Source organism: Sebastes fasciatus, chromosome 2 (genome assembly GCF_043250625.1).
Source record: "Sebastes fasciatus isolate fSebFas1 chromosome 2, fSebFas1.pri, whole genome shotgun sequence".
Classification (NCBI taxonomy): Eukaryota; Metazoa; Chordata; class Actinopteri; order Perciformes; family Sebastidae; genus Sebastes; species Sebastes fasciatus.
Window position 1 is genome coordinate 9,381,834 of NC_133796.1, and position 26,035 is coordinate 9,407,868.

Genomic DNA, 26,035 nt, shown 5'->3' on the forward strand with positions numbered 1-26,035 from the left:
AGCTACAAGAGAGCCGCAGCAAATGTTATCAGCACTTAGCATGACCTTTTTTTTCCTCAAGCTGGTCATTAGCCTACAACCATTCAACTATTACTGTTCTACTAAAGGCAGTGCATACTCACTATTTAAACTTTACTTAGAACAATCAATAGTTCACTAATACCTCTTTCCCGCCAATGACCTGAGTCAGACCAGGGTTATCTGACCCATGTTCAACCCTTCTTTTGGGGTTATGTATGTTTGCAAAAACATACCGACATACAGATTTACAGTATCATTCAGGCCACTGGGACTGCTTGGAAAGGCTCGACCCTAAGTTTTACAATCGCAGTGCCGGCATCCCGTCTCGTTTACCATGCTTATGCTGTGTGACTTTTTGCCATCAGCATTCATAACCACACAACTTTTATGATTAAATTGTTTACTAGAGCACCAAGTTCTTCATAGATCTAGCCACCTAATTTTGCTCTCAGTTTCTGCATTTGCCCTCTCTCTATGTATTCTACACTGCTGTAAATTAGTAAAAGTGAAATGTGGATTTTGTGATGTACCAGATCCTGTTGCCAGTGTTCTTAGTAGCTTTCTGCTGTTTTGTTGGCAGATTGGAGAGCGAGGGCTGAATCTGTCGGGGGGGCAGAAGCAGAGGATCAGCCTTGCCAGAGCTGTCTACTCCAATAGAGACATCTTCCTCCTTGACGATCCACTATCTGCCGTCGATGCCCATGTGGGGAAACACATCTTTGAAGAATGCATTAAGAAGGAGCTCCAGGGAAAATCCGTCATCCTGATTACACACCAGCTCCAGGTAGACACAGTTTTATTCTTTAGCAGATAGTGAATCCTAAAGAGCTTATTATTAAGTATTTCTAAATCAAATTTGCATAATACTTGTTTATACATTCTATATAAGTTTTAACATCAATGTATTTAAAGAAATTATTTTAGATTAGACGATCTACCATATTGTGGTAAACCCCAAAGTAAAAGTAAATCACACCCCAGGAAGTGGTGTGTGATAGCTGCAATTAGTATTTCCTTTATCATGAATTACGAGCAGTATTATAAACCACTCTAGATAAGAGCGTCTGCCAAATGCCATAAATGTAAACGTGCTGTTTAGACTGTGTTGGATAGACCTCTGCCACAGTGCTGGGATGGTTTTGTTGACATGGTTGTCCTCGTTTGTGTCTTTCAGTATCTGGAGTTCTGTGATGACATTTTGGTTCTGGATGATGGCGAGGTGCGGGAGGCCGGAAACCACCAGGCCCTGATGGAAGCCAACGGACGCTACGCTCAGCTCATCACCGACTATCAGATGGAAGAGTCTGAAGTAAATAACCTGCAGTTCAAAACTCAGATGTACTGTAGCTATTATGTCTTTCCTTATTGTTTTACTGGCTGTGAAACCCGTTCACCAGTTCTTCATTGTTTTACTAGCTCAGAAACAATAAACTGCTACATGTAATCTGTAAGACAAATATTGAAAGATGTCAGAGGTTTGTAGGAGGCAGAAACATGTCGTCTACGAGGGCACAAGTTAACGGTTCATCATCTACTTTAGGGTGAAAGTGAGAATGAGGAGGAGGAAGTGTCACCCCAAGACGCTGCCCAGCTGAAGGACGTTGAGCTAAGTGATGGCACAGACAGCGGAATAGTGAACCCAGGTATGACCAGGAATAAAATGTTTGTTAGTGTAGTGAACTAAAATAAATTATGTGGGCTAATTTGTGATGGCTCAATTCATCAGTAGAGAACTATTTTATAGTTTAGAACAAAGACACACCAGAAGTGTAGCACATTCTACATAGTCATAGTTATATTGTAGGATAGGTTGCTCCACTTTTGGCACAATTCTCTGTGGAGCAAAGTGACATTTTAAAAGTGTGGGCTTGTAAAATAGCCAATATATAACCAGGAGGAGGTAAAAGGTAGCGCCAGCAGTCCATCAAGGTTACAAAGGGACCTTGGATGACAAAAGGAAGGCCAATGAGCTCTGTAAAACTTTGCAAAACAATGGCAGACAGGGCAACAAAGCTACAATCCTGACTGTAATATACTGTTATTGCATTATTTGGGCATGTTTATGTCTTTATTACAGTATAAAGATGACTGGGATTTCTTCTGTCATTATATTTATATTTCCACCCACATCTGTGCTTCCTTTCAGCATTTGACATGTCGGACGAATATGATGATGAAACGACAGCTGACCAAAAATGTGAGTCTACAACACACATTAAATCATAATTCTGACGTAAGGTCAGCCAGTTCAGATGTAATATATCCAGTCTCTGCAAGGATGTCAGACTTATATGACATCCTTGGCCAGGTGTGCAGAGGTGAGGAGGTGAGCAAGGTTTCAACTTCTCTCTCAAGATCTCTTTTTTCAATTTTTTACACAACTACTTCTCTTCGTTCGTGTTAACAACAAGCGAGTACAACACTATGAATGCCTTCCAGGAGAGGATATGTGCACCGTTATTCCTGTTTTTCAACAATTGTCACATCTCGCCCCTTTCTACGATGGTTTTCACTCTGCCTTCGAGTGTGGCCATTCGGAGGAGCTACTGTAAACACTTTTTCCTTCTGACGTGTCATTCAGACTATTTCTTTTTTTGAGCATAACTAAGCTCTAAGTTAATATCCTAAATCCTTGGTATATGAATTTAGAAAAGAAATACTTCAACAGCTTTTTAAATCGAGACGGATGGCTTGTTGTATCACCTTAGTGTCTGTATAAATATAAATAATTCAGATACTTCTGTAGTTGTGTGAATTCGAGACACATTTCATTTACAATATAGTGAACGTAGCAAATGATGATGATTTGACATCCAGTGAAGCTAGTCTACATTTACACTTAAAAAAATATTCTTTGTGTCCAATCAGTCAGGACACAGGCTGATGCAAATGGAAGTCACTTTGATCGTGCTATGATTCTATAAAATAATTTTCTTCCTCTTAAGCTGCCTTCAGTGATCAGCTGGTCAGTCAGGAGTCCACCACAGAAGGTGCCGTTTCCTGGAGAGTCTACCAGCAATACTGCAAGGCAGCTGGAGGTCTGATACAGTGCACACACACACACACACACACACACACACATGCATTGGTGATGCATGCATGATTCTATGCAATAATACACAATTCACACATGGACAACCTGGTTGATGATGTTTGATGTGACTGTGCTGCTGCAGGATACATCCTCACCTTCCTAACCATCCTGAACATCCTCCTGATGATTGGATGCACAGCCTTCAGCAGCTGGTGGCTCAGCCACTGGCTAGGGGAGGGTGATGGGGTAAGAACCATAGCTCTCCCTCACACACACACACACACACACACACACACACACACACACACACACACACACACACACACACAGTCTGCGATGCCGGGGATCAGCACAACTATATCCCCGCCTTCGCCTGCCGCCTGGCTCGCACTGCGCCCGACCCCAATGCCTATCCCTGCAGGTGGTGGGCCCACAGGGTGGCGGCTCATGTAGTTCTTTCGGGCTGTGCCCCATGGGCCAAGGCCTGGCCACCAGTCGCTCACTGGCGAGCTCCCCTCCCCCTCCCAGGTCTGGCTCCAGGAGGGGACCTCGGTTTCCCTATTCCGGGCGCATTACACAACTCTTTTGGTGCCGATTCATAGGGGTGTGTGTATCGCTCTTGGTCCCCTCCCCTGGGACCACAAACCCCTCCACCACGTTAAGGTGGCGATTCATTGTACAAGAGTGAATACTGCCAACCTCTGCTATGACAAGAACTCCTAAATCCTTCAACTTACTAGCTATTGATATGTTGATTTTGGTTTTAGTTATTAATTTAATTATTAATCCAAGTTCCAAATTGATTGACAATGTTCACAATAGCATCAAAATAAATCTTGCAGATAAAAAATATGTTGTGTTCATAAATTATTCCTCTGGTTCCGTTCTCAGCTAACATATATTTTCTCTGTCCCCCTCCCCCTCCCCCAGTCATCCAATAAGACAACTTCAAACAATGGTGACGTCTCACAAAACCCACGCCTGCACTTCTACCAAATGATTTATGGCGTGGCGATGGGTCTCATGGTGTTATTTGCCGTCATCAAATGCTTCCTCTACACCTGGGTTACCTTGAATGCCTCCTGCAAACTCCACGATACCATGTTCAAGAAGGTACTGTTGAATGACTGAGCCCGAGCCATCTATATACCATCAAACATAGATAACCATGTTTACTCATCATAAGTAAATTAAATTACTTATAATAAGTAAATTCAAAAATCTGAAGCTCTACCAACGAGCCGCTGATGAGGAAGATTTTTTTGTCTTCCTTTCTCAGATTTTCTACAGTCCCATGAGTTTCTTTGACACAACGCCAACAGGCCGCATTCTCAACCGCTTCTCCAAAGATCAAGAGGAGGTGGACACTTTGCTTCCCCTCCACATCGACCCTTTCTTGCAGTACAGTCTGCTGGTCACCTTCACCCTTATCACCATCTTGGCTGTCTTCCCTCCCCTGCTGGTAGCTGTGGTTGTTATGGGAGCTTTGTACACCCTCATTCTCTTGTGAGTTGATACCAGTTGAGTCTAGACATGATGACATGGATTTCTTCGAGGACTGCTGGAAAGTAGGATCGTAGCAATTCATAATCTGGTATCTGCTGATTACACGTTTAGTGAATTTAGTAACATTCATGTATTTGAAAGATTTTCATTGAAATTGTTGCTCGTCTTAAAAGCAGCCGCATGAATGACCAGTAAAGACTAATTTAAGGTATACTGAATATCAGCTGTGATTCTTCTGCAGTATGGTCCTGAGGAGTATCCGTCAGATGAAGAGGATGGAGAACGTCAGTCGCTCTCCCTGCATCTCTCTCACCACCTCTACCGTGCAGGGCCTCAGCACCATCCATGCCTACAACATCAGAGACAGCCACATAAAACTGTAAGATACCAGAGTTCCTCCACATGAAATACTTCATTCAGTCATTATCCGTAACCGCTTATCCGATCAGGGTCGCGGGGGCCGATTGGCGGATCCCAGCTGAAATTGGGCGATGGCGGGGTACCTCTTGGACAGGTCGCCAGACTATCACACCTATGGGCAATTTAGAGACAACAATTAACCTGCATGTCTTTGGATTTTGGGAGGAAACTGGAGAAAAACCCACGCTAACACGGGGACAACATGCAAACTCCACACAGAAGGGCCCCATGCCGGGTTTGAACCTGCGACTCTCCTGCTGTGAGACGACAGTGCTAACCACTGCACCACCGTGCAGCACTGAAATACTTTATATTCTTGCTTTTTGTTTGCTGACCTTTCAGGCTCGCTGAGAATGTATGCTCTGTTTTAACTCTTCTCTGCTTTACATGCATGCAATGCAAAAACAGCAGGTAATGTTTAATACTGATCGCTGGGGTGAGAGGGGGTACACTATATATATTCACAAACCCTGGCATGTCCTTTATCATGTTGTAGGTTCAAGGAACTGACTGACATCAACTCCCAACCAATATTTACTGTTTCACTCTGGCACACGTTGGCTCTCCTTCTGGACGGACTTCATGGCTACGATCATGACCTTGTTGGTGTCTCTGTTGGTAGTGCTCAGCAGTAATGACCTCGTCAGTCCGGCTTTGAAAGGCTTGGCTTTGTCCTACACCATACAGGTAAATTTGGACAGCAAATTAGTGAACATTTGCTTTATTGTTGTAAAGACACACTGCAAACAACTGCAACATGTGTGTTTATAGACTCTGTTTATGTGTTGTCCAGCTAACAGGCATGCTTCAGCATGTAGTGAAACAGTCGACGGAGGTGGACGCGAACTTCACCTCGGTGGAGCGGCTGCAGGAATACATCACGGTCAGACTCTAGACTTCTCTGCCTCAGAAAAATAATGACTGTTTATACACAGGTTGCCTGGCTACCACCACCAATCCATCCACCTGTCCTGGTCTTCTTGAAACTGTACATTAAACTATTCAAGAAAAGCACAATTATCATATGACACACCTCCTTTCTCCTCCCTAAAAGTAGTTGTTATTCATTGTGTACAGACTTGTACGTCTGAGGCCCCAAGACACATCAAGGAGGCTCAACTCCCAGAGGACTGGCCAAAGAGCGGAACCATCACCTTCCAGCACTATAAGATGAGGTACAGAGAGAATACACCCATTGTCCTGAACGGACTCGATTTCTTCATCCGAGCTGGAGAGAAGCTGGGCATTGTGGGAAGGACAGGCTCTGGTAAGACCCTGACTACATAAACACATGCAGTAATCACCAAACCTATTGTCCATATTGATCATAATGTATCTTATGCAATGCAAATGTTGATAGCGCTGTGTTGCAGCAGCATCTTTGGATTTAAATGTGTAAATGAAAGAATTTACTGGGATAAGAGTGTTATTTTGTTAAACCATGACTGCAGGGTGCTGAGGGGAAACAAAACACTACCACTGTCAACCATTAGGGTTACTATTCTTAGGTACTCTCTGCTCTATGTCTGTAGGGAAGTCCTCTCTCGGCGTGGCTTTGTTCAGGCTGGTGGAGCCAGCAGCAGGAACCATCCTGATAGATGGTGTGAACATTATGGACATTGGTCTGCAGGATCTGCGCAGCAAATTGTCTATCATCCCCCAGGATCCTGTGCTATTTATTGGCACAGTCAGGTAACCAAAGCTAACCCCTAACTCCACAGAACATGTTTACACGCAGGCACCCTCTGTTCTCACTGTGTTGGGTTAGTCACTGGCTCGCCAACTGTGATAATCCATGTGTTTGCCTACAGGTACAACCTGGACCCCTTCAATAACTACAACGATGAGGAGATCTGGGCGGCGCTGGAGAAGACCTACATGAAGGACTCAGTATGTTTGCATAACATTAACAGTTTCATTACAGTGTGTGGTCATTTATCCAGACCAAGGCTGTTTTCGAAACCGCATACTGCATACTACTGAGGAGCGCAGTATGCAGTATACAGTACATACTGTATACTGCGTTCCTCAGTAGTATGCAGTATGTGACAGTTAAAGTGATGTATTTAGCAGTAAGCCTTCAAACCAGCTCTTAAAGCACAGGACAAAAAAACTAACTTGTACCACTATTACAATATTATCAAAAAATACAACTTTGATTTTGTTGTTTATGTTGTGCTTGTTTACTTTATAAGATACTGCAGGTTTAAACTATTTATTCTGACAGCTCATAAAGAAGTCCGACAAACAGGATCATCAACGAGGAGAGACGGGAAATATAAAACATTCATCCACAACGTTTACTTTACTCAAACTGCTTTTTCAGTTACAGCAAAAGGACTGATCTCCCTCCAGATATTAGAGAAATGTTAAAAAAGTGTCATGTTGTCTCATCAGGAATCTCTCTGCCCCGTCAGAAGCTGCTCTTTCCCTCTCCTCTTCTCTCTCCTCTCCTCTTCTCTCTCCTCTTCCTCTCCTCTCATCTTCCCTCGCCACTCTGCTGCTCTGCAGCCGCTCTGTGAGCGTCACTGGCCGGCTCTCCAGCGAGCTACGCCCGCGGGTGATTGTGGAGCTTTTTAACTCGAAAAAAGGCAAATAAACACAGGTTCCTGTTAATTTATAATGGACATCTGTGTTGTGATATTTAAACAAACTATCCATCAACAAGGAAATCAAAGCCTCTCTTCTACAGACCGGTCTCTAGAGAGCTCCAGCAGCTCATAGCGGTCTCTGAGCGTGACTACCCGGCTTGCTGGCAGCGACCCGGGCAGGCGCTCGCTGGCTGTCACGGTATTCTGTGGAGCTTCTAAACTCCGACAACGGTGGAACAAATGTTCGATTCGCCATCTAACTTCGTAAAACTGCCGATATTAATAATCTACACAGTTGATTTCTCGCCTCAAAAACTTTCAGAAGTGAATTTAGTGTTGAAATGGCTACAGAAAACGTAAAAAAAGAGCAGCTTTTGGCTGCTGTTTTTATACCCGTAGCCTGTGCTGTTCCGCCGCTTTGCATTGTGGGATACAGTAGGCGAGATAGACTGGTCCGATGCATACTGGAGAATTTTTCCAAATCAGTACGTCATCCGGGTATTTCTGGCATACTGGAGATTTTGCTTTTGTTCGCATACTGCATACTACATACTACATTTTGGCCAAATCAGTACGTACTACTAGTATAGTATGCGGTTTCGAAAACAGCCTATGTGTGTGTGCGGTGTAGGGAGGAGCAAAGGACACCCGCGGTGGACGTGGTGACGTCACGCGAGGGAGGGGTTGCTCGAACGTTACAGATCACGCCCAAACGGATGTGAAAGTCCCGCGTGATCAGTAAGGTAAGAACGTGAGGAGGCGTATCTACGTGTGTGGGAGGAGCAAGGGAAACCCCGAGGCGGCGTCACCGTCACGAGGGAGGAGTTGCTCTGGTGGCGGTAGCGCCACGGAAATTACCGACTGGTACGAACGGGAGGTTTAAGTCCCGCGTGTCGGCAAAGTGTTTCTTTGTATGTGGTAGAAGTGGAGGGAAAGAAAGGCGGGGGCGCCTTAAAACAGTATCACAGTCAAAACAGTAAACACCGCAGCAGCAGGAATCCTAACTGCCGCACGAGAGATGTACTAGCCGGGTTATTATCACTCAGATGCTCGGCAGGCAAACTCACGTCAGCCAGCCGTGCACTGGTCTTTTAATAATAAACTACAGCTACAGATCTTCACGTTTAGCAGGAGCTAACACAAAGAGCACACAGTAATCAAACAGTCAGCAATAGTAAACAAAGCAAGTTAAATAAACAAAGCAAAGCAAGTTAAATAAACAAAGCAAACAGACGGACTCGGCGGTCCGTACGTTCAGTATAAATCAACAATAGTTATTAACTTATTGGAATATACAATCTCACTAGTCTCTGCCCAGACACAAGCCTCTTACTGGAATCGCTTCTTCGGAGCGATAGTGGGGTGGATCTTCGTTAATTGGTCCGGCGGCGTCGCAGGCTCGGACAATAACGGGCCGTTATGGAGCTCGTCAGCTGCTGAACGGCAGGCTGGACCTCCGGGTGGCAGCGGAGGGGAAAGCAGCCAGAAATGAAGGAAAGGCGGTGCGCTCGTTTCCTTTGATGAAGAGCGGTTGTCCTCGGCTTCCTTGGTGAAGCCGGGCTGTAGTCTTCCTTCTGCAGGGATGTGGATCAAGTCTGATGGACACAACATTATCTTAACTCGTCCAGCGAGGTCAGAAAATGTGGCTCGGTCTTAGGTGAACGCTGAAGCGTTGGGTAGCGTGTTGGGTTTGCAGTGGAAAAAGGAAGAAAGGGGGAGAAGAGGGGAAGAAAGGGGGCGAGCTACTCAGGTAGCGTGCTTTTATCTCTTGAGATAGTGGGCGTTTCCCCGGAAAAGGCCCCACATTTCCTGTTAGCCTCATCCAATGGGAGTCCTTGTTTTGGATTCAACATGAAATCTCGCATGTAGGTGAGAGACTTTCGGAGCCGGCAGTTGGGACCCCTGCTGTGATCAGGCTTCTGGTTTCCCATGTAGGCCAAGGCTCTTTGTCTCGTGAGGTCCCTACACCGTTCTTCATCTACTGCCAGATTCTCCATTTCTCAACCTTGAAATTGTTTTCAGGTTGGCGTTGGAAGGTATATGAACTATGAACACAATCCGCATCATACTCACGAGGAATCACACACAGCCCCACAGAAAAGAAAACTTAAATCAGAGTAGTGTAGCTTGAAGGCAATAACACACACACACACACACACACACACACACACACACACACACACACACACACACAGCATCTGTGAGGCATAGTTCTCTGAAGGGACATTTTGAAGCCTGAGTTTGAGTTTAAGGCTCGCCATCATCTTGATCATCACTGGAAGCACCATAGTGGCCATCAAAGGAATTGCAGCTGATAACCAATGGACTGATAGAGTGGTTGATTAAGAAATCAACAACTCTTTGTCCACTAGTCGCAGCAGTGTTGTAAATTCAGGACAACATCTTCCTAGTGTTGCGTTATATAAATATTATGTGTTCTGACTGATTGAGTGGTTGATTGACTGGTGTACTGACTGACAGACTAGTTAACTGGCTGCTTGACTGACGTATTGACAGGTTGACTGACTGCTTAGTTGGTCTCTGAGGTAAATATGTTGATTTTGAATGGTGAAACATTGATTTGAAAACAGTATGGTCCACTATGGAGGAGGAATAGCACAGTGGAGGAGGTGGACTGGAGCTGACATTTGACATTTAGGAAGTGATTGGAGGAGAGTTGAGGGAGTTGTTGGAGGTGTTGAATGGATGAGATTGTGTTCTTGCTCTCCAGAGAAATTATATATCCAGTTACATCTTACTGTGGTACACATATGGGTCATTCTGTTGTTCTCTGGAAAACACTGGACTGTTAATCTTATTATATTCAGTAGCATATACTGTCGATGGCAGGGTGAGCTGGGCTGTGTAATGATCAGGGAGACTACTCTTTACCCAGAGAGTGTGGTTTGAAGTGTCCTCGAGAAAGATATAGAGGTCAACCTTTACTAAACATCTCAGATGCATCTAGAAACGTCTTATTTAGGCACACAAAACTGGAAGCGGCGTTTGGCTGCTATTTAAATTGCTCATTGCACTTAATGTGCACCTTTGTCCGGTATGTTTTTGTTCATCATTCTGTTCATTACAACAGGGCTATACAAATAAAATTGCAATTCGATTCATACCTCTGTCCAATCTTATTCTTACATGAGAACAAAGAAAACCAAGCGCAATTACACAACATGGCACAAATTTAACCTGTGTGAAAAACTGAACAAAAGCAGGAATGAAGTCAGTCTAAATCAATGGAGCCTTTCCAATGATTATGACATAATCAAGCTATCAAGGCCATGAAAAATACTGGAAACATCCATGATGGGACCTTATACATACACAGCCACAGTCAAGCAAGGAACTCACAGTAGATGACTCACAGATGTGGCGTTCATAATTACTCTTCATTTAGGTTAAACTTCATTTAAACTAAAGACTGCTGAACATGCTGTCCTACCACCTTCAGATGGCTTTAGAATTCAAGTCACTAAAAAGAAAGGCCTTAATGGTGCAATGTGTAAGATACGGCCAGATTCTTTTTTTTTGCTTAAAGGGATAGTTGACTTTACCACTGACTTTAACCATAGCTTTGTTTTTGACAAATTATGTTGTCCTGGCGATAAGGGCGTCAGATAAGAAAATATGTCGTTCTCAAGGGCAGTTACTAACGACGTATTTTGTCATTCAATTTGCAGGATTTGTTGGTTAGAACATTATGTCCCTCTGCCCCTGAATCCGGCTCCATTCGTTCTGTTTTGTACCCTGAGCTCTCATAGGAGGTCGAACCAGAGGAGAATTTCTCCATGGGGAAAAATCAATAAAGTATCACCTTGAATTATTCCTCAAACCACTATCAATAACAAGTCGATATTTTTAAAAGCAAAAAGTGCTTTGATCAACACATTTTGCGGCATTATGGATAATATTTTGATTACAAGGATAAAAGCAAGGTCTAGGCTATGTTATCACAGCTACAGAAGTCTGTACAACGCTGAGCTCCAGACGCTCTGTTGGAGCTGCACCTTTACAGCCAGAATTACACAGCAGTCAATATTCTGCATAGATCTTGGCAAGACGAACTACATGAAACGCTGTGTTTACCTGCATTTATAGCATATGATAGGGGGGAAATAGTAGATTTATGCTCTCTTCACAATTGCTTTTAGCTGGTAAGTACTGCTTGGTGGGTTTGTCTGACTTTGTCCGATTCCACTGGCAAAGTTTCTTTGAAAAAAAATCTTTTCTATACATCAAGTTGCCATCAGAAAACGTTTAAACTCTCCATGTGACTAACAGCAAAACAGTGGAGGATCTACCTCTGACAACATTTTGACAGACAAGCTTGTGTCTGGGGTTTGCAATTTGTAAGATATCCCTGCATATGGCAGACAAGATGGGACACTTATCCTCTCCATCCCTTATGTTCTCTGCTCCCCCGTCTCCTCCTCTCTCTCCTCCTCCTTTCAGTGTGGAGAGTTGATGATAGCTTTGACCTTTGCTGTCAGAATATCTGCTCGGTGATGCTTCTATGAATCATGCCATTGATCCAGAGGATTATGTTCATGCTGCTGGGCAGATCTTTCATCCTTGTTCACAACAATTAGGCATAAATACAGAACAGTCTTTTGGTAAACTTCCTTCATCAAAAAAAAAGAAAAAGAAACATGTTAAAATACACAGAATAAGCTTCAGCTGTACTTCCTAGATGTATTCCTTTGAATAGCGCAAGATTTTTGCCTTTTACTTATAATATTCTTTTGAAACTTCTGATTTTCATATACAGTATATTCAAGATTTGGTACATAATAACACTACTGTAAAAGTTTTCGAACACAATCTATGGAGCTTTCCGATTAAATAGGGTTAGGGCAGCTTGGATTAGAGCTAAGTAGTACTCAGCCTTGATGAACAGTGGGTAACTGTGCTTCAATGGGAGGATTGGTACATTTATTTAAACACACTGCTGTTTAATCAATTCTGGCCTCTCTACTCTGCATTCTGTACATTGACCTGTGAGAAACTTGAGCTGCTCCAATTTAAACAGATATTCAGGCATTCTTCTCCAGTCTTTAGCTGTTACAAAGACGAATGTGTGTATCTAAAACGACGCATCTGACACTAACAATGTTCTGTCAGGACAACAGCTGTCAAAGTGTATTTCATCATAAACAGCAATTACTGTATGTCTGGGGATGTAGCTCATTTCTGGAAGCTCCCTGCCATATAATGCAGGCACGCACAAGAGCGTAAGGCAGGAGAAAAGTACTAACAGAACAGAAACCTGCTGCAACAACAACAGAGGTGCTATAATGTTGGAAAAAAAAGGTTGAAGTAGTTATATTCTGTAAATCGATGTAAGGAATCTACATAATGTGTTAATGGGGCATTTAAATGTATAATCTGAGCAGTTGGCTCTTCACTGTTATGGCAGGCATAGTCAAATAAAGATGGATTTATGCTTCTTTGTCAGTCCTCCAGTCCCGCCATAGTAGTCTCTGGTGTAGGAATTGATTTATAATGCAGCATTGAATTTAACCTGTTGATTATTGTAGGACCAACGCAACACTAGATGCAAAAAAAAATGTGTTTGTGTACGTTCCATTGCTTCCAATCCGACCAATCACATATCTTGTGGTCTCCATATGGAATCCCCATCGCCCCCGTAGTTACATTTTTGAGGATGTACAAGTCAGTCCCTCCAGCGGAGTTACAGAAATAGCCTCTGTGACACTGTCGCAAAAAGCATAAATGAGAGCTGAGAGTCTGTACAGTATAGCCCACTAGCTGATCCAGCCACTGTTGACAGTGTGGCCTGTCAGAACAAGCTTCATTAGATGCTCGAGTCCAGTAAACTAGAGAAATCCATGAATGCTATGGGGTGGTTGACCGAGCACTGTTGCTTCAGAGCGAGGAGGTCCTGGGTTTTAACCTAACTGAGCTGTTGTGTGGTGTCTGCATGTTCTCCCAGTGCTCATGCAGGTTTACTTTGGGATCACCAGTTTGCCCTACTCTTCGCAATAAATGCAATGCATAATGTTGGCCGTTTTATCATACCCGAGTCATGGAAATTGGACGGGCAATTTTTTGCAAAAGGCATATATTTTGGGCTTTTTGGAAGTGGTAAGCTCTGGCTCTGGCTTGAAATCAGATGAAGCCATCTCCGCCGAAGTTGTTGGGTCAGGGATAATCTTACTGGGGAGACAGGTGTTGGAGCGGTTACCTCTGCCGATGATGTCGGGTCTGGGTTGGGCCTTTCAAGGCCGGGGACAGGAGTAATGGGTACCACATTACTTTTCTTGACAATAAAACAATCAATAGTTGTCTTCATTTTGAATTACTGGTATGTTTTATTTAAGGGTGTGATCTGGCTTGAGGAGGAGTACAGAGTATATCAGGTTCAGAGCCAATCAGAGGCAGAGTAGGGGCAGTAGAGACAAGTCACACTTGACAGATTTTTGGTTGCGTGACCAAGATGATTGCACTCTGGAGCAAGTAAGTAGACCAACAAATGTGGGCAGCAGACCCAGCACTGTAAGCACTATTAGGCTGCCAACAAGCTCTGCTGTGCAGAAATACACAGCATATATTCAAGACAGGTGTAAAAAGATTCACTTTGTTATTCTACCGTCACCTCGAAATGATTATATGTCAGAGAAGTGATAAATAAAGAAATAAGAAAAGAGCCAGGAGGGCAAACACAGAACCAAACTATCGGGCTCTCTACAGCTATACAACATGCTTCAAATCCATCAGCCCTACTAAAGACCAACAAACCATTAGTTATCTATCCAGCCAAACACTGGCAAACCACTTAACAAATCAGGCACATGGTTGCTTTACCATCCAACAAGATTTTTACAATAGCACTCAAAATCATGTGTTGTCATGTGCCCAAGCATAGTGATTTGCAGTCAGTTTGCCTGATTGAAGTGAACCCCCAATACAGTATGACCAGAACTAATTGTGACATTGACTTTGACATTGGCAGATGAGCTGTGTTGTCTTCCCAGTTCTTTATCAAGGGAGGTGAATGTGTGTGTGATGTCTGTGTTTGTGTGCTATTGGCAGAAATGCTACTACATCCTCTTTCTCTGATGTTTTTAAAACCCAGCAGACAAAGAGGCTTACTGATATTACTTCTGTCAGTACATTAACCCCATAGTTATCCTTTGCCATCGCAAGCCGACCTGCAACAATCATCCTCGCACCTGTGGACTCCCCCATACCACAAGAGCTTCACTCCTCAGCAAAGGTCAGAGATTTTTAACTAGAAGGGCATGACAGCAGAGTCTTGTGAGAGGTGGCAAATCAGATCCTCCTTGACAGGCATTTTATGCTGCACACCACTAGCTTAGAAAGAAAAATGGCATCATTTCTAACCTTTACTGACCCAGGAAAAGTTATTTGACTTACACTAAATGCTCATTTTCAACCCGACTGTGCATCACATTCAGGACGTTCTACATATTCACATACCCACAGGATTCTACTGTTGGCCACTGGGAGATGCCCAGTATATTTTTAGCTTTCTATCATTCAATGGTTAGCCACTGGAAGCCAACCAGCACAACCACATTGTTTTTCTTTTGGCCTCTGGGAGCTAGGAATTGCAACCACAGTCTTGCATTATCTACCACTGGAAGCTGTCCAGTAAACCACCAGTACAGTAGGAAACTAATGCCTGCAGGTCGACATGACTCAACTCACTTTTGGTACCAGGTCCTTTTCTCTATTTCGTTTTCCACTTCGGATAGCACCGCTTCAGTGTGAAACTGCTGTGATATCATCTTCAACGCGATACTTGCTGAATCTTTTCATCGGCAACCAAACAGAAGAACATCTGCACTTCGTCAATTGTGCAGCGTAGTGTGGGCTTACATAGTGTATAGCATAGTTTTGCAGGCTTTTTGCCCGGGCGTTATGTTTCCGGGTTTTCTTGTGAACATGATAGCTAAGGAACACCTGGAGGAAATTTCTTCAAATGTGGCACAAACGTCCACTTGGACTCAGGGATGAACTGATTAGAAGTTGGTGGTCAAAGGTCACTGTGACTTCACAAACCACATTTTTGGCCATAACCCAAGAATCCATATGCTAATTATGACAATTCACACTAATGTCTAATAGGATAAAGTGATGACATTTTGGACAGACTTAGATGTAAACTGCAACTTGACTGGCTGGCGGAGGCATACAACCTCTAGGGGGTAATTCTATCTGGGTCTGAAATCTGGGTCGAGTGAATTAAAAAATTGTTGTGTCTATCGATGGTAGCTTGGCTATTTAAAAATGGAGCGTTTGTGCAGGATGTCCCGTGTTGCGCTGGTGATGATTTTCTCTGAGCAATCATTGGTCTGCAGTGTTTTAACTCAACCTTCTCAGCACGATTGAAACCTACCAAAAAAAGTAACAGGTACTATCCACAACTTCTGCTAATGGAAAACCAAAAAAGAGCGAGTTGAGTAGAGCTGTGTCGTACCATGCAGTGGAAATGCGGTAAAACAGTATCTTGCTTGTTCCTTCAGCTGCAACGTTACTTCCTTTTGCTCCACTGTATGCCTGTAGCAGGTGAACCAGTTTCATCCATTCAATTCCTGTATTGTCTTGTCTCACTATGCTCCCATCCAATGCATCCACACTTATTAAATGCAGTAAGATCGGGCGTAGAGTAGGGTCTCATGTAGTTGAAGTCTGCTTGCCCTATGGAACTGCTTCATTACCTAATGACACAAGACAGCCAATTTCAGCAGAAAAGGTCAGTTTGTTTACACATGCACTGAAGCTTTATAGCTGAGAGAATGGAGGTATCGCTGCAGGGAATTTAAACATTTGGATTTGTGAATTAATGAATTGGATAAAAGGGTATGGTGTTGTTTGTGAGGTTGTGAGGTGTTCATTAGAATAATAGCAGGTTGGCAGATAAAAGGAGAGGAGGGTGTATATACAGTAGCCTTTAACACCAGCTCAAGATTTACTCTGCGTTCAGACTGTTAGCAGCAGTTGTTGGCTGCAGCTCAAATCGTATTTCAGCATGAGGTAGGACATATGGCAGTGCTGAGACAGGGTTGGCTTCAAACAGGTGGTAGGACTCAAAGGATCAACTTCAAATGGCTTTTCATATGGAGAAACAAAAGAACCAGGGGACTGGTTATTTTAGAAAGTAAACGTAGTGAAGCTTGAGAGCAAGTTCAAGCAGAAAACTTGAGTGTACTGCTAGTCACTGCAACATACAGTATATCAAACGCTCTCCCACAGCATATGTCTGTAGGCTCTAGGTTGCCTCAGGGGGAAGTTATTATTGTCAGGTCTGAGTCTGGATGCCATATACATATCCTATATTCACATACAACTCTATTAAATGTGAGTTTAATGCTCACATGCAAACTATAGTACAATTGTGACTCTCGCGATGTAAAGATATCGTAGAGTAATGGCATCCTGAGCAGAGAAGGAAGTCACTCTCCCGCTGTGTGTGTTGTAATCCGTGCTTCTCTGTGCTCTGTTGACACTGCTGGGCCGGCCACATGTGCTTTTTAGTGCATGTGAGTGTGCCCCACTGGCTAGCTCATGGCCGCCGCTCTGCACTGCGCTCATTTGGCGGTTACAGCTGATAACGCTGTCCCGACAAATGGCGTTGTCGCGGAAGTGTAGCGCCCACCCTCTTGTTCCCCCTCAGGTAAACCCTGTTGGCTCTGTCCACACTGCTGGCTCAGCCATCGCCATGTTGAGAGCCGTATGGAGGCACTAGATAGGCCTATGCTCTGAATTTAAAAACACAACTGAGCAGTTCTCAGGTGTGTGTGCTGAATTGTGCTGAGTGAAACTTATGTGGAGAAACAAGTGTTTACAAAGAAATGTTAAAAAATAATGAAAAACATTTGCCCTCTAGATTGTAGTGTCATTAATATTTTTCTGCTCTGAATTTTTTTGTATTTTTGTTGTTACTGTGTGGAGAAGGTCAGCCAGCCTCCGGGCTACAGCTAGGAGGGGGGATATATTGGGTTGGCGTTGCTCAGCTCAGCTTGTTATGAGGGCTAAATGTCACCGCTTCAGCTGGGCTGATGCTGTTGCCCTGCTGCCTCCCCGGGGGGTTGATGGAGATTCAGTCCAAGCTTTGGAGACATTTTGCTTTCCAGGTTATAGTTCTCCAACAGAAAATACCAATTCCATTCATTACTGTGCACGACTGTGAATTCACATGCTGGTTGTGAAAAGAGTGAAGAGGGCCATTAGTTAGGGCCATATCTAAGGCTAAGGCTCTTGACTGGCCAGGCCAAGCGCCCATTATATGATGGGGCTAGATCCAGATATGTTTCAGATGAATATTTAGAATCCACTTGTCAATAGGGTCTTGTAGCTAACCACCCTGCTAAGACACGACAAAGTCTGTTGAGTGCATCTTGAGCGTGTCTGGCAAAGATGTTTTGATATTATGAGCTACCCCATGTCTTGGACTTCTTTTTCTTAGCTCTGTAAATATCCTCTGTAGACTGCACATTATCGGTGACTAATTTTTCTTTAACAAACTACAACAAATAGATACATACATGAATACATGAATAAAATATTAATGTTTTCATTGAGAGCACCATCAAATGATGAACCTTTTAAATTTGTGTTATAGTATATTGGTCAACATATTCATTATTTTGATCATCTTAAAGGCCGTAACACACAGTCAGTGTTTTCTTCGCACGTCAGTATATTTTTATACACGAAACGCAAATATTACGCAGCGAAAAAGCGACATAATTCTTCTGAGCTTTCGCACCGCAAATTACGGCATCAACCAATCATGTTGTGTGGAACCGGTTGAATTGCGCTTATGTTTATGAAACAACAACACGGAGGCTCTGAAGTCCGAACCAAGACGGCAAACTTTACTCCTTTAAACATTGACAAAGGTAGTGCAGACTAGATCCACTCCTTCCGTTCTCACCATTTACAATAAAAGCCCTAGACATATAATATTAGCAGGAGAGTATTTCACATTTTTGTGACGTTTACTCGTCACGACCCCGGTGTGTAAAGGTCTTAAGACAAGTTGGCAGCTTTGACAAAACATCGTAAGATGGCTGGCTAAATTAATGTCCGTCGTGGTTTGATTAAAGGAATACTTCACCCACAAAATGACTTTTCATATATCAATTACTCACCTCGTTCTTGCTTAAATTCTTCTTAAATTCAACTTAGTTTTTCTCGCATGCCTCCAATGTGAACCAAAAACGGCGGAAAATGGTGTAAATCCTTGATGAATTTAAGTAAATGGAGTCCAGCTTTAACAACAGTGAAATTTAAAAAAACATCCGTTTACAAACTCTCACACAACTCATGCAGTATAATCCAAGTCTTGTTTATCCAGTCGTATGCTCACTACTTCCCAAACACATGCATCTTCACCAAAATCATACTATTTAAAACACTCCCTCCACTACCGTCTCATGATTGCGCATACATGCTGCAAATCCATGCATGAGACAGTAGTTGCGTAAGCATTTTGAATTGTATGATTTTGGTAAATGAGACTTGGATTGTACTGCACGAGTTGTGCAAGAGTTTGTAATCAGATTTTTTATATATTTTTGCTGTTGTTAAGCTTCTACTTCAGTTCATCAAGGATTTACTCGTCTTTCAGATAGTACGTTCACCTTGGACGCAAGCAAGCAAAACAAAGTTGTCTTCAAGAATTCAAGGTAACACGCGGTGAGTAATTGATATACGAATGGCCATTTTGTGGGTGAAGTACAGTTTTCTTTTATGTACTTTATGACATTATGACGTTAATAACTAGAAGCTTTCAACCTTTGGCCAAGACATACAGGGGGAAGGGAAAATAGCCTTTTATTGTTGCTGGCCGCTAAGTACGTCAGACTATAGCAGGGTGGTGGCTGATGACATATGCTGCCACCTAATAACCACGTAGACATTCTTCTGCAGAGAAACGGCCACTGGTAGGAGAGAGGTGAGTGTGTCATTTCTACAGGATTAAATGGGCAAGCCTATATTCCCTGTACTGCTCTTTAAAAGGTGAAGCCTGTGTAAAACATGCATGCTGCATGTTGGTAATAACACTGATGTACTAGATTACTTTTCCATCAGTGCTAATTAGATTTTTTGTATTACTTCAGTGTGGTCCTGAACTGTGTATGCAATTGCATTGTTAGTCATTCTTACATCGTCTCTCTCTTTTCTTTTAACTCACACTCACATCAGCCTGCACTCCACAGTGTTTGGTAAGACATCAGTAAATAAAAGCCAGGTCAGTTACTTAATCAGTCAGACACATTACTTGCGACACTGTGATCAGGCTATTCTCATTCACTGTTCGTACTTATACCTAGGAAATGTAATGCACTGTAATTCATATATAACCCACGTAATCGTGAGCCGGGATGTGCAGGAGGCTGCCTCTAAGGAAGTCAGGTGACATACCGTATTACAAAGAGAGACAAAGTCCCATGGATGTATACAGAGAACTGGATAAAGCGTTGGAGGCGAGGCCCCGTTCATTCCTATCAAAGTTGCTCAGTGGCGCATGAAGCCAAAATGGCTCAACTGTCGAGTGATAAAATTACCCGGATTTTCCGCATCCATGGGCCAATCTTCTGCACATTTCCCACAGCAATCGCCGTTTAAGATCCAGTGACTTCATTAGGCTCATCATTCCAAAAGTCCGTACTGTGTTTGGTCATAACTCCTTTCATTTTGCCGCTGCAAATGACTGGAACTCACTACAAAACACGCTCAAACTAACAGCTCTCACCTCTCTCAACATGTTCAAACAAAAGTTGCAACAAGTCATAGTTGACTGCTGTACTTGCTGACCAGCCCTCACTTCTCTCTCTCTCTTCCATTTTTACAAAGAACATCCAGTAATCCGCCTTTTTTTGTACATAGTGTTTATTAATTTACATATGCTGTTTTTAGCCATTTTCTCATGTGTTTGTCATACTGTATTGTATCTGTGCTGTTTGTGTCACTTGTGTGGACTGTGCTACTGCCTCTTGGCCAGGTCATCATTGTAAATGAGAATTGGTTCTCAATTGATTTTACCTGGTTAAATAAAGGTCAAATAAATAAATAAAATAGAGCAAGCGCAGCAGCATTTCCCTTAACCCCGCCTCCCAACTGCTTGATCTCTGCTCGCTCACAGGAACAGCAGTTCATTATGCCTAGGGAAATAAATGTATTTGGCTATTAGTGAATTCTACAACTTTTAGGACCTAATGATTTAAGTGAGGGCTATTGAAGTGTTTGTTCTGGGAAGTTGATTTACCCCCAAGAAATGATCCGCTGATTTACGGACGTCTGTTTCCCAATGTAAGTCTATAGGAAAAAGTATTTTTGGGCCGAATGGCATCATGTTACAGACCCAGAAGTTGTAATTCCTAGGTTTAGCCACTATGAAAATTGTCTCTTTCTGTGGGCTTGCAAAGTCCACATAAAGAGGAAGTCAGGGTCAATGGATGGCTCAAACAAACACACTTTCACTCAGTAGACCGCTGTTTGTGTCCCGTGTGAAACCATTTCAATGTTGACTTATTTTACTGTACTTATTTGAAGTAACTTATGTACTTAACTAACGCCAGTTACCTAAGTTACGTAACAAACATACTAATTTTACATGGCAAAAGTTCTTATTTGAACCAAAACCACAACCTTTTCCTAAACCTAACTAAGTTGTGTTGCCTAAACAGGCTCTGCACTGCAGGGAGAGTTAGTAAGCCTAGAGGGTTGAGTGAAAAGCACATTTGAAATTTTTTCAATTGTTGGTCTGATGATGCACTAAATGTATATATTGCTTGAAACTATACTAATGCTTGACTGCTAAAAAAAAAAGACTCAAAGCCTTAGGTGACAAAACATTTGAACGTAGCAGTGTCAGTAACGGTACTAGTCGGTATCATATACGTAGAGCTAATCTTAAAAAAGGAAACAATCCAGGTTGTGTCAAATAACATCTTTGGTCTATGTATCAGGCAAAGTCTCTGATAAAATAAGATGCCTTATGGTTGAAAAGCTCTTTTGGGAATTATGAAATCCTATACATTCAAGAGACAATGAGGTCATCTACCATATCTACCTGCCTGTAACAGTTGATTTAAAGGATGACACAGGTACAGTATGTAATAACGCTGTCGTAAATTATATGCTCAGGGTAAGGCCGGTTTATGGCCTGTACGTGTATTTCACACTTGCCTGATCGATGTCAGGGCCTGACTGTTCAGGACGTACTGTATGTAAATAATACCACTAAGATCTGGAGCATATGATACCGCTATCAGTATTCTAACATCATTCAGTAACAGTACTGTTGGCATTTTCAATTTGCTTACTGCTGATCAAACTACGTGTCTAGCCTTCCATACTGATGATGTGCTCATAAGCGTCATGTTGTTATGTTGTCATGGTTCTGTATACATCCTGCGGTCTGTAATCAATCATGCCTTTGTGTCGATAGGATAGGTAGAAAGCTAGGTAATGTCTTTCATGGTTAATCCCACCATTGTGTCGACTCTGATGTGCCGTAGGAGGCTATTTAGTCGTTATAGAACATGGGTAATTGATCACAATGATGATGACATAATGTGTTACGGATGATGGTCTGATTTTCCTCTATATGGACTGTATTTCCTCTGTGGACTATTGGTCTGCAAACAAAGGGATTTTGTTATGAAAGAGGTGCAGTTTCTATCCATGTAACATTTGGGTATGGAAATTGAAAGACTATGCATCTGTCAAACTTAATTGGACCCAATATCCTTTTTACTCAGAGCAAAAATCATTTTGACATGCTCTCAGCTCTCAAGTCTGTCCCAGGCAATTAATTTTTTCTTTCTTTCTGTTTTTCATCAGGGGGCCTCTTTGAGAGCAAACACTCTTTCTAAAGCGAGGCCCAAACATTCATCCAGTAAAAAAAAAAAAAAAAAAAGAAAGGAGAAAATGTGTTGAAATTACAAAACAAAACCATAGACTGAATCATAGGAAATGTGAAATATTATTACCTTAAAGTCATTGAGGCGTTAATGAAGCTCTTGATGTAATTCCGAAAATGAACAAGTAGTTCACATACACAGCACTAATAGGAGTACAGTTATTTAGGTGAGAAAAGCAATTTAATTCATGTCTTCATAAGAAACTGTTCATTTCAGCTACCTGATGCAGTATTACATGTGATCCCTCTGCTTAGCGTTCTTCTCATTCAATAGCACTCCGTTACTACAATGGACCAATTTTTCCACATGTAATTATCCCATGAGAAACATTAATGCCTCTTTGGTTGTGATTGGTTGGTTAAGGAAAAAGCATTTGGCATCTGTTGGCGCTTTTCTGTTTTCCATGTTTTCAAAGCTTTGTAGTAGCAGATGGGGGTAAAATATGCTTTGTGCAAACACATCGTGATAAGACAATTACAACTCACCAGTCCTCTGATCTGGTATCATAATTACAAGATTAAAAGAAGGGATAGGATAGCTTCAGAAATACAGCCTCATATATAAATCAGTATCAAATCCATCACCAGTGATAAAACACAAAACATTTTCATAACTGCTTCTGCACGACATGTCTCAGAATCAAATACAGCTACTTGATAATTCATAATTATTTAGCGTGAAAGGGTCAAAACAACTTTGTTTATTTTACCCTTTATCAAGAAGACAGTGATAAACTCCTATGCACACACACAAATAGAGGGCAAGCACGCACAGTGTTTGTCCTTTTACAGACCTTGTTTTTCTCATCACTAAATCTCCAACATAGCATAGCACAGAGCAGCAACACTCACTATCCATCTTCTCTGTTTCTTTTATTTTCCTTTGTTTCTCTTGCTCTTTTACAATCTTTCATTGATTCTCTCTTTACTTTAATGGCCCCCCTTTTGCTTTATTGCCATGACGGTTATTCTGCATCAACGGAGGCAATCTAGTCCACATAACAATAAACATGTATGCCACTTGTATGAGTGTGTGTGTGTGTGTGTGTGTGTGTGTGTGTGTGTGTGTGTGTGTGTGTGTGTGTGTGTGTGTGTGTGTGTGTGTGTGTGTGTGTGTGTGTGTGTGTGCTGCACCACCTGCAGTAGTTTTGAACTGTCTGCAGCTCAACAGCTGCTGATCTGCTGACACAACAACTTAAATACAGGTCTAAAACCAAACTATTATTTTCTGGACACACACATGCAAACAAATAAACACCAAATACAGTAGAAGTGCAGATGCACCCACACCAGCCTCTCCATAGAAGATCTGCAGGTTAATGCATGTGTTGTTCCTCACCTTGTCCCAATGTGTGTGACTCCCCCTCCTCCACTCCAGTTGTCTCTGCGCTGTCCTTCATGTAAATCCGCCTCCTTCATAGCAACACTCCACATCTCATTCCTCTGTGTGTGTGTGTGTATGTGTATGTGCAGGTGTACCGGCAGCAGGCGTCAACCAGACTGGCAGTGTTGGAGGAGGCAGCGGAGGGGAGGACAGCTTCTTACCACAGGGAGATCCTTCACCTGCAGAGGCTGCTAAGAGAAAGACAGGAGGCTGAGGAGAGACTGCTGCAGTCCAAACGGTAGGAGGGGAGCGAGGAGGAGAGAGAGAGAGGTTGAGGGAGGAGAGAGTGGAGGAGAAACGGTCAGAGGCAGGCAGGCGGAAAAAGGGAGGAGGATAGGGAGAGAATGTGTGAATGAAAGGAGGAGGAGAAAGAGAGAGGAGACGGTGTGTGTGTGTGTGTGTCGCGGGAGAGAGGGCAGAGACAGCGAGAGGCAGCAGCGAGATGTGTATGGAGGCAGAGCCGGTCACATCAACAAAACAATTACTGACAAGAAACAGATAGACATGTCTAGACAAACAGATCGGTTTCACCCTTTTTGTACATTTTTCTTACATTGTCTCCCCAAAAAGAATAAGTCAGGCCAATTATCATCTGATTTCAGCTTATCATAGATTTATAAATCACAAGGACAGTACATTATAGAAATATAATGTTTACATAGTTTGTCCACCAGAGAGCATTGACTCTTGCTCTACATACTTGGACACAAGTCTTTAATAACTAAATGTAGATCTGCTATAACCAATATTTTTAACAAAAATATACATCAAAATGATGCAATGCAACAATGCATCAAATAGCTACGTGTATGTGAAAGTCGTCGTTCACAGTGAAATACTCAGTGTTTAGATTCAGAGCGTGAATATTGGACATTCATGAGCTGGCCAGAAACACCAAATGAATGCCAATGTCACTGTGTACCGGATGTGTAAATAAGCAGCAACACATTCGCCATATCAACTACATAAGCTGATAATGTCATTATTTTGTTTACAGCATCTGTACGATCCGTCATTGCAGCTGCAGTGACAAATATGCTAGTTAAAGTTTTAGAAGTCGACATGCTTGATTTAAGGGCCTTACATACCATCTACGATGGTGCTGCCATCACTTTTTCTGCTGTGATCTCAGAATTAATATAGTAATCTACTCGAATGTCGCTATGTGTATTGTTTACGTGATGCGAATCCGGATGTTATGGTAAATGGTAAATGGACTTGCATTTATATAGCGCTTTTCCAGTCTTCCGACCACTCAAAGCACTTTACACCACATGTCAGCCTCACGCATCCACACACACATTCATACACTGATGGTAGAGGCCATGCGAGGTGCCAACTTTTGCCCATCAGGATCTAATCTAAATACTCATTCACACACAGATGGCTATGCCTTCGGGAGCAATTTGGGGTTAAGTGTCTTGCTCAAAGACACATCGACATGTGACCGGAGCAGCCGGGGATCGAACCACCGACCTTCCGATTGGTGGACGACCTGTTCTATAAGGTCTGAGTTCTCCGGTGTGCCCTCTAGTTGAATCCTCTAGTAACACGCATAGTACATAGGCAACTATGTGAACAATTCCGTTAATCATGTAGCAGGTTGTCTATGTGAACGCTTGGTTAAAAAGCAAGTATATCTCCGGCCTTTAAGCTGCAGTGGGTAGAATTAGAGCAAATATGATTTAAAAAAAGTTATTTTTATAAAACGGTCACTATATCCTGACCTTAGTGCATGAGACAGGTAATCTGAAAGAAAATCATGTGCCTCTGTGTCCTCCTGTGTCCTCCAGAAAACAACCAATCAGAGCCGAGCTGGAGCCTTACTGTCTATGAGCAGCTGTCAATCACTCGCAAACTCCGATCAAACAGTCAAACTAGGCAGCGCTGATCAAATAAGAATCAATATTCTGTTACTGTTTTACAGCTAGACCGTATGCTACAAGATGTTTCTGAATAACATTTGAGGCGAGAAATAGACATTACAGTAAGAGAATATTGATTCATATTTGATCAGCGCTGCCTAGTTTGACCGTTTGATTGGAGTTTGCGAGTGATTGACAGCTGCCTCCGTTGAATGAACAGTCAATAGGAACGCTCTCTCTCTCTGAAATGACTTGTGATTGGCCAAAGTCTCCCGTTACAGGCTA

The 26,035-nt window shown here is 42.6% G+C and overlaps 2 protein-coding genes and 1 long non-coding RNA gene across 3 annotated transcripts in view; all 3 read left to right on the top strand.

Moving 5' to 3' along the window:
- The window catches only part of LOC141783438 (ATP-binding cassette sub-family C member 12-like), a 247,760-nt gene that overhangs the window by 163,609 nt on the left and 58,116 nt on the right, over positions 1-26,035 (top strand). The window contains exon 17 of the mRNA XM_074660761.1: positions 2,168-2,218. Within this exon, the coding sequence (XP_074516862.1) occupies positions 2,168-2,218 (51 nt within the window). The remainder of the gene's footprint in view (positions 1-2,167; positions 2,219-26,035) is intronic.
- LOC141761539 (ATP-binding cassette sub-family C member 12-like) lies at positions 5,896-8,294 on the top strand. The gene is made up of 4 exons (XM_074624923.1): positions 5,896-6,248; positions 6,514-6,673; positions 6,793-6,906; positions 8,204-8,294. Exons 1-4 carry the CDS (start codon positions 6,152-6,154, stop codon positions 8,292-8,294), a joined length of 462 nt encoding a protein of 153 aa, XP_074481024.1. The 5' UTR covers positions 5,896-6,151.
- LOC141783553 (uncharacterized) overlaps positions 22,752-26,035 on the top strand; it is a 34,462-nt gene continuing 31,178 nt past the window's right edge. The window contains exon 1 of the long non-coding RNA XR_012597295.1: positions 22,752-24,123. This is a non-coding gene — a long non-coding RNA (uncharacterized LOC141783553). The remainder of the gene's footprint in view (positions 24,124-26,035) is intronic.

Bases quoted from the DNA above. Each gene is read 5' to 3' on its own strand.
- LOC141761539 (XM_074624923.1), top strand. From the start codon at position 6,152: ATGAGGTACAGAGAGAATACACCCATTGTCCTGAACGGACTCGATTTC. The intron at 6,249-6,513 runs GTAAGACCCTGA...CTATGTCTGTAG, and splicing joins TGTGGGAAGGACAGGCTCTG to GGAAGTCCTCTCTCGGCGTG. The intron at 6,907-8,203 runs GTGTGGTCATTT...TGTGCGGTGTAG, and splicing joins ATTAACAGTTTCATTACAGT to GGAGGAGCAAAGGACACCCG.